Source organism: Saccostrea cucullata, unplaced genomic scaffold (assembly GCF_032062105.1).
Source record: "Saccostrea cucullata isolate Sc308-1 unplaced genomic scaffold, CSIRO_AGI_Scuc_v1 ctg5133, whole genome shotgun sequence".
NCBI classification, from domain to species: domain Eukaryota; kingdom Metazoa; phylum Mollusca; class Bivalvia; order Ostreida; family Ostreidae; genus Saccostrea; species Saccostrea cuccullata.
The window spans coordinates 42,815-50,494 of record NW_026921873.1 but is presented as its reverse complement, the minus strand read 5'-3'; the positions used below and the strand labels follow the sequence as shown (position 1 = coordinate 50,494).

At 35.0% G+C, this 7,680-nt stretch overlaps 1 protein-coding gene across 1 annotated transcript; it reads right to left on the bottom strand.

Moving 5' to 3' along the window:
- Positions 1 to 4,387: 4,387 nt before the first annotated feature.
- LOC134260843 (uncharacterized) lies at positions 4,388 to 6,101 on the bottom strand. Its single transcript, XM_062743376.1, has 3 exons — positions 5,816 to 6,101; positions 5,016 to 5,329; positions 4,388 to 4,467 (listed from the first exon to the last, which is right to left on the bottom strand). Exons 1-3 carry the CDS (start codon positions 5,989 to 5,991, stop codon positions 4,388 to 4,390), a joined length of 570 nt encoding a protein of 189 aa, XP_062599360.1. The 5' UTR covers positions 5,992 to 6,101.
- Between the last annotated feature and the right edge of the window lie 1,579 nt (positions 6,102 to 7,680).

Sequence of the window (7,680 nt, the reverse complement as noted above, 5' to 3'; positions counted from 1 at the left end):
TTCTTTGGGAAATAGTACTTCAAACCTGTTACTTTGCTTGCCTTTTGGCTTATCTGCAAAAGGGGTTAATGTAAACATTGAATTCATCTGTGTAATCATATGCAAATAGTTGAGTCATATCCGAAGAACGAGACAATCCTGTTGCGTCTATTTCAAATGCCATAAGTGTGCTCTCTTCAGAAAGGGCTGCAATGGACGGAATTGGTTCTATGTCTGAAGATTTCAAAGTCCATATGTTGGTTTTATATGTTTGTCCCTCTTTTATAGTCTTCACGGTCTCCATTTTGTAATTCTTCTGATGAAATAAACATATTGTTTATATAAGAAGAACCAGAATATGGTGAAACTTAGTGATAATGTTAGTATGCAGTATGTACACAGTAGCAATTACATTTCTACCAATAAAGATGAAAATAAGAAAAGTTTATGACAATCTAAACAACAAAGACAAACAATGGAAAAATTTTGTTCAGTAATGTTCCCATGAGCCTCTACATCAGGTGAGCTAAATATTAAAAAAAACAATTATCTATCCATGTAAACATGCTCTGTATAACTCAGAAACTCAAAACAAATATCTGGCTAAAAACACTTTTAAGGTAAATAAATGATAGTGAAAATAAATATATTCTTGAAAGATGGTTTTAAATGTTAGATAAGAAAACTGAAAAATATCAACAAAAATAATTTTAATTCACCTAAAAAGTTTACCTTTCAGTATACTTAGAGAGAGAAAAAGCAATATTTGCAAAGAATAATAATTTAAAATATAATTTTTCTTTCTTCTCAAAGTAGTTTGCTTACTTAATAAATGTGCCGTCCATTTTCTTTGACAGAAAATTTGATTTGCTGTGAACAATTGGTGAGATTACTTACTTCCGTAATGATTCCACATATTGAGACCCGCTTCAAGTGCCTCAGCAGGGATTATCACTGGAGGGGCCGAAAAATTTCGGACCTCCTCCTCCCATTTGTTCATCAGGACTCCTTTGTCATCCTCTGGTAAGTTCTTAAGCTGCAAACAAAATGTGTTTTTGAAATACTTTGCACCCAGCGTAAATAGAGTTTGAAAAATCTTATTTTAGCATATCACAGGGATAAATCTATGTTTTGGGGAAACTACCCTTTCTGAAGAAATTGGGAAAAACAGGAAGGGTTTGGAAACAACTTGAGCTAGTGCAGGGAAAGCCCTGCTTTGTGGACCATGTCAGCATTTTTATGATTATTAAAAAAAACTCTTATCATTTATAAGAAATTCAACTTAGGAATATGTAGAAAAAAATTCTTAACTACTGGGCCAAGAAAGGTGACTCATATGGTATCATCCTCAGGTAGTGTAGATTCACGTTTTTTCAAATCATTACCCCAAGGGGTTGGGTGGGGCCTATATGGCCTGTAGTTTTACGTAGTAATATATACTATAGGAAAATTTTTTCTCAAAAACAATAGAGACAGGAAATATAAAACTCAAGTGAAATCATGCTCAGGTAGTGTAGATTCAAATTCGTTCAAATCACGATCCCTGGGCTAAGGTGTGGCCATTATGTGTGGTATATTTTTATAAAGGTATATATAGGAAAATTTTTTTTGAAATCTTCTTCTCAAGAACCAGAGGGCCAGTATAGTAAACTTATGACATGTGGAATCATTGATATTTGTTCAAATCATGACCCCCGTGGTAGGGTTGGGCCAAAATAATCGATCAAGGTTTTTCATAAAATTATATAGGACAATCTTTTAAAATCTCCTTTTCAAGTACTCCAAAGCCTTGATTAGTGATATTATATTGAATCATCCTCAGGTACTAAGTGAAGATTCTATTTTGTTAAAAACATTACTCATAAAGGGGTTAAACTTTAAGCCTCCCCGCCAATACATCTTACCTCAGTAAACTTTCATTCCTGATCTGAAATTTGCTTTTTCCTAGCCCATGTGTGCTGGGGGGTGTCCCCTCTTGTGTAGTGAATATTCTCAATTGTTCAAATCATGTTTGGTGGAAGGGGGGCTTAATGTGTATAAAAAAAATGGAAAATCTAGCGAAGAGCAGCAGGGGTCTTTTGTTTTAATTTGTAAGGTTTTCAAAATCAGTAAGACGTTCTCTGAAAATTGACTCTACTAAATCGTAATTACAGTTTAGGGTCCACCAACTATTCCATTCCAATATATAAGAGCTGTTTAGAGCATATTTTATATGTATGCTTTAGAACTGCTTTTTCTTTATAATTATGTTCCCCAAACGAAGTTGGGGAACATATTGTTTTTACTCTGTTTCTTATTATTATTATTATTATTATTATTATTATTATTCCTGGGAAAATTTTGTCCTTGAGTGATCTTGTAAACTACACATCCGACTAAGGTAAAATGTTTTTAGGGTCAGTAGACATGTTATGTAGATTTGCCGAACAAAGGTCATTTTGCGCGCACGTGCTTGCAAGAGCGCGCACGTGCAACACGTGAAATGGCCGATTTAATTGATATAGGCATAACTTTTTTAATTTTTGATGAAATGCTTTGAAACTCATATTGTAAAAATATATTAGTAATATAGACAAGATGACATGGTCAAAATAGCAAGATCTCACGCGCATGCACGTGCGCTTTGCTCTGATTGGCTGAAACTAAAGTCTCAATATCTTTCTTGTTTTTTGACGAAATCCTTTGAAATTTTGAACATAGCCATGCATTAGAATATCCTACAACATGATATATAGAAAAAATCATGAAAACACGTGCATGCACGTACGCTGCAATCTGATTGGCTGAAACTTTTAATAGCTATAACTCCTTGGGTTTTCATCCAAACAGGATGGAATTTGGAACATAGATATATAAAACGGACTTCTACAAGAAGGTATGGTCACCATGCACATGCATGCACTTGCGTGGACGTGAGCTGCAATCTGATTGGCTGAATCTTTAAACAGTTATAACTCTCTTGTTTTTCAACCAAACAGGATGGGATTTTGAACATGGATTTATATAATGGACTTCTTTAAGAAGGTATGGTCACCATGCACATGTATGCACATGCGTGCACGTGAAATGGGTAAAATCAAAAATACACTTGAATGAGCGAATTTTTTAAATATTTTTGGATTAAATTCTTTAATATTTAGTATATTAAAATATATAGATTGTATAGACAAGATGATATGGTCATTACGTACATGCATTCACATGCGCACACATGCAATGCTAAAATTTGAATGAGCATGGTACATTTCTGGGTAAACGTTGTTATTAAATCAAATGCATAGAGTTTGTGTTATTTAATGAAGCTTACGGGGAATATGGCACCAAAAGGGAGTTGGGGAGCGTTTGGGGAACATCTGTAACGGTCCCCGTTACAATTAGCACTAGTTTATTATATTTTAAAATGTTTTTGTAATTGGTTATGTGTTTTGTAGGGTTTCAAGTTACAACATTTATAAAAAAGATTTACATATTGTGGACAGGTACTCACTACGGTTCCTCTCTTGATTTGATGATTAAAGTGTGTTGTTATGACTGCCTCTGATGGCACTTTAAATATATCCCCCCTTTTCCTGGAGAAGGCAACATCAGATGGCATCATGTTCATCAGAGGTGTTAAGGTTCGGGAAAAGGATGATCCAGTGTGTGATGTATACTTCCTCTCCTCCCCTTCCTCCAAAACTAAAAAGAACTCAAACTGGGATTTCTGGAAAAAAGAAGAGTATTGGAAAAGGTATAGCAAGCATTTATTAATCATTATTAACCTAAAATTGTTTATATTAAAAGGATGGGGGATTTTCTGAATTTTAATTCATATTTCATTTAATACTATTAAAGGTATACTAAATTTAAAATCTCTATGATTTACAAAATTCCTACAAAACTGAAAATGTTTGCCTATTAAAGAGCATACATACTCTAAAAAGAACAAAAACAACCATTTTCTATTGATTTACAATAATATGGAGTGAAGACACATTCACCGTTAAAGTACTTTTTTTTTTTTTTTTTTTTTTTTTTTTTTTACAATATTTGCATCTTTCTGAGAATTACTTTTAAGTCCATTGAGTCAAGGGTCAAAATGAAATGCCGAAGGCTCAAGTAAGCTTTTCTGATCAGATTTTGTCTAGCGTCCGTTAACTCTTCACATTTTTCACTTCTTCTCAAGAACTGCTTGGCCAATTTCAACCAAACTTGCCATGAAGCATCCTTGGGTAAATGAGATTCAATTTTATTTAGCTTTCGATTATATAAGGCAAAATAGCTTTTTCCAATTTTGTCGCCGCTAGGCACATAGTGTTTCACAAGTCACATCTTGTTCTGTTTTCCTTGCAGCAAATGACAAGGATGAATACTTCTATGCTGGATTAATGATAGCAGTTTGTTTAGTTCATGGGGGACCAGCACCACACTACTTTGCCCCTTGTCTTCTTGAAGCTTTGGAGAAAGGACCAATGAACACATGAGTGTCTTTTAAGGATATGCTAGATCCTGAGTTAAAAGCACAGTTGGAAAAAGGTTTGTTGTCTTTTATAGACCCAGGTTTAATGGAGGAGGGGGCAATTAAAAGATGTACTCATATAAGCAAGGCTGGCGAACATCTGTCGTTATTTATTATTAGCTCACCTGAGCCGAGGGCTCAGTGAGATTTTCTGATCAAAGTTTGTCTGTCGTCGTCGTTGTTGTCTTAAACTTTTCACATTTTCATCTTCTTCTCAAGAAAAACAGGGCAAATTTCAAACAAACTAGCCTCTAAGTATCCTTAGGTGAAGGGGATTCAACTTTATTCAAATGAAGGGCTCAGTGGTTCTTGAGAAAAAGATAACCTCTGAGGGTATGGTTGGGCCACAATTGCCAATCAAATTTTTACATATGAATATATATATATATATATAAGGAAAATCTTCTTCTCAAGAAGCATTAAGAGAGGAAAAATGAAACTCGTGTAAATTCACTCTCGGGTAGTGTAGATTCAAGTTTGTTCAAATCATGACCCCCGGGGGAGGGTAGGACCAATTTATGGTTGATCAAAGTTTTACGTAGGACTAGATAGGGAAATCTTTCCATCAGGCTTGATATCAGCCTTGATGTTTCTGCTGTCCCTCGGGTCAACCTTCGACAGTGTTGTTGGAGCTCGCTGGAAGACAACTTTCGAAAGACGTCATCATACGTTGGGTCGGGAATACCTTCCTGGATCATCTCTGCCCGCTTTGCAGTCTTCAGTAGTTTGAGGTCACCCTCATCATACTTGAAGATGCACTGCTTCAGTTTCCCCATGAATACACTGTACAGCTGATGTTTATCAGTTGTACAACCAGAGGGAAAGCGACGCATGAAGTGCCAAATGTCCAACCTAGAATATTACATGATAATATGTATATCTATTTGACATTTTTTTAAATTCATACATAACTTAGGCATTTAATGCTTATATGTTTTATTCAACTATTTTTTTTATTTTTACTAAGAAAATCTTAAAGTAATTGCACTATAAAAAAAAATTACATTCATATCATTGATATGTAATGTATTTTTTAAAGACAATTGATCAAAGCAGGAAAAAGAGAACATGATGATGTTAGTCAATTCTATAAAGTATAATATTGATATTATTATTTATAAACTGAATTGACTACGGATTTTTCCGTTATTTTCTGATTATGACAACGAGCACAAGGCGGGTGTGACCGGTCGGCAGGGGATGCTCACTCCTCCATGGCACCTGATTCCACCTCTGATGTTTCGGAGGTCCGTGTTTGCTTTGCTCTTATTTTGTATATTTGTTTAATGGACGTTGAGATTGAATACTGTTCGTTATTTCCATATCCTTCATTGATACCTTATATGAAGAAAAGGCCATGCACCAAAGTACTTCCGTACAGAGGAGGTTCTACAGCAGTCCCTATCAACATAGAGGGCCTTCGGAGGAGAAACTTCAGCATTCCGGTACCGTGCAACAAGGCCATCAATCATTGGCTTCAAGCTTAACCCTTCACCAACAGTTAAGACCGACATCAACACTTGTCCGTGTTCATTACCAATGTTTGTGGCCCTAATGGCGGTCTTCCTCCCTTTTCCTTTAATGTAATTAAGATCATTAGATTAATATGAAAGGATACATTAAGAAATTCTGTTACACTCTTCCAGAAAAACTAATTTAAGCACAGTCAAACCTTGTTATTTCAAACTCTATGTGACCAAGAAAAAGTTTTGAGATATCCGAAAGATGATCTAAAATCATAGATAATAAAAGAGTTTAAAATTACTTGTAAAGGAATAAAATAAAAAAAAAACAAATAAGAAAAGGGCATCTTTAAAAAAAAAATGTTTGGTTGCCCTCTTTCGACCGAACAGCTAAAAATGGCTTGACTCAAAACTTAAAATCACCTCCAAGAAGTAAATTTTAGGAGGCATTCTGGAAAATAGTTATTGAATTTAGCATTTTGAAATTTACTCAAAACATTTTTTTCGCCAACCTACCCACTATTAATTTTATCATCCTGAGTCAGGAGAGGGCAAGCAAACAATATTTTAACATTTTATCTGCAAGTTTATTCTTGATCTTCTTTGTTGAATCCATCTTCAGTATATTACCAATCTGGGATGTCAGGTGAGCTTTGATGTAATCTACTCGTTGAAGAACATCCAGCTGATATACCTTCATGAACCAACTGTATCCTGGAACTTCTGTAGGTATCGGAGGCTCACTAAACTGTGTCGGCACAAATAAACCCCTGTCTACTGAAGCTTTGAATTCCCTGCAATTAGAGAGATACATTTGTAATTTTATAAGATATGACTCACCATGTTGTTCTCTTACCTGTTGCCAGACTGCACTGCTGTTGTTACCATGTCCCCTCTGTCGCATTAGGCGAACAACTTTCAGGTCACAGGTATTCTTAAGGGTAAGGATGCAGGGAAAGGTGGATCTTGTGGCGTTATCCAGTTGTTTAAGTACACCTTCACTCCAGCTGATGACTGTTGGCATTTAAAACCAGAAGTCTCTGTCGAGACTGAAGCTCTACTGGTTTGTACTTATAGCAAAGGAAGAGAAAAGTACTTAAGCAGTTGAAAAATTGAAACTTTTCAACAGCAATAAATAGAATAATGATCCTTGTTTAAGTCTCTTTATCTTCTTAGTGTAGTCTACATGCATGCCACATTATATTATAACCAGACTAAAACTGTTATTTGGAGTAGCATTTTGATAGTATTTAACAGAAATTTCTATTTTTAGTAACCATGGCAACACCGTTCATCGAAATCAAAAACCGATACACAGAATTATGTATCTTAGTGTAGTTTACTTGTGTGCCAAGTTATATTGAAATCTGACCAAAACTGTAGGAGGAGTAGCATTTTGAAAGAATTTCACAGAAATTTCTATTTTTAGTAACCACGGCAACACCGTTCATTGAAATCAAAAACCGATACACAGAATTATGTATCTTAGAGTAGCCTACTTGTGTGCCAAGTTATATTGAAATCAGACCAAAACTGTAGGAGGAGTAGCATTTTGAAAGAATTTCACAAAAATTTCTATTTTTAGTAACAACGGCAACACCGTTCATCGAAATCAAAAACCAATACACAGAATTATGTATCTTAGTGTAGCCTACTTGTGTGCCAAGTTATATGGAAATCAGACCAAAACTGTAGGAGGAGTAGCATTCAATCTAATTAAAATTAGATGTTAGATCCGCT

Coding starts and splice junctions, on each gene's coding strand:
- LOC134260843 (XM_062743376.1), bottom strand. CDS start 5,991: ATGTCGGTCTTAACTGTTGGTGAAGGGTTAAGCTTGAAGCCAATGATT. Junction 5,330..5,815: donor TGGCCTTTTCTTCATATAAG/GTATCAATGAAG, acceptor GTAATATTCTAG/GTTGGACATTTGGCACTTCA. Junction 4,468..5,015: donor ATTTCCCTATCTAGTCCTAC/GTAAAACTTTGA, acceptor CTTTTAACTCAG/GATCTAGCATATCCTTAAAA.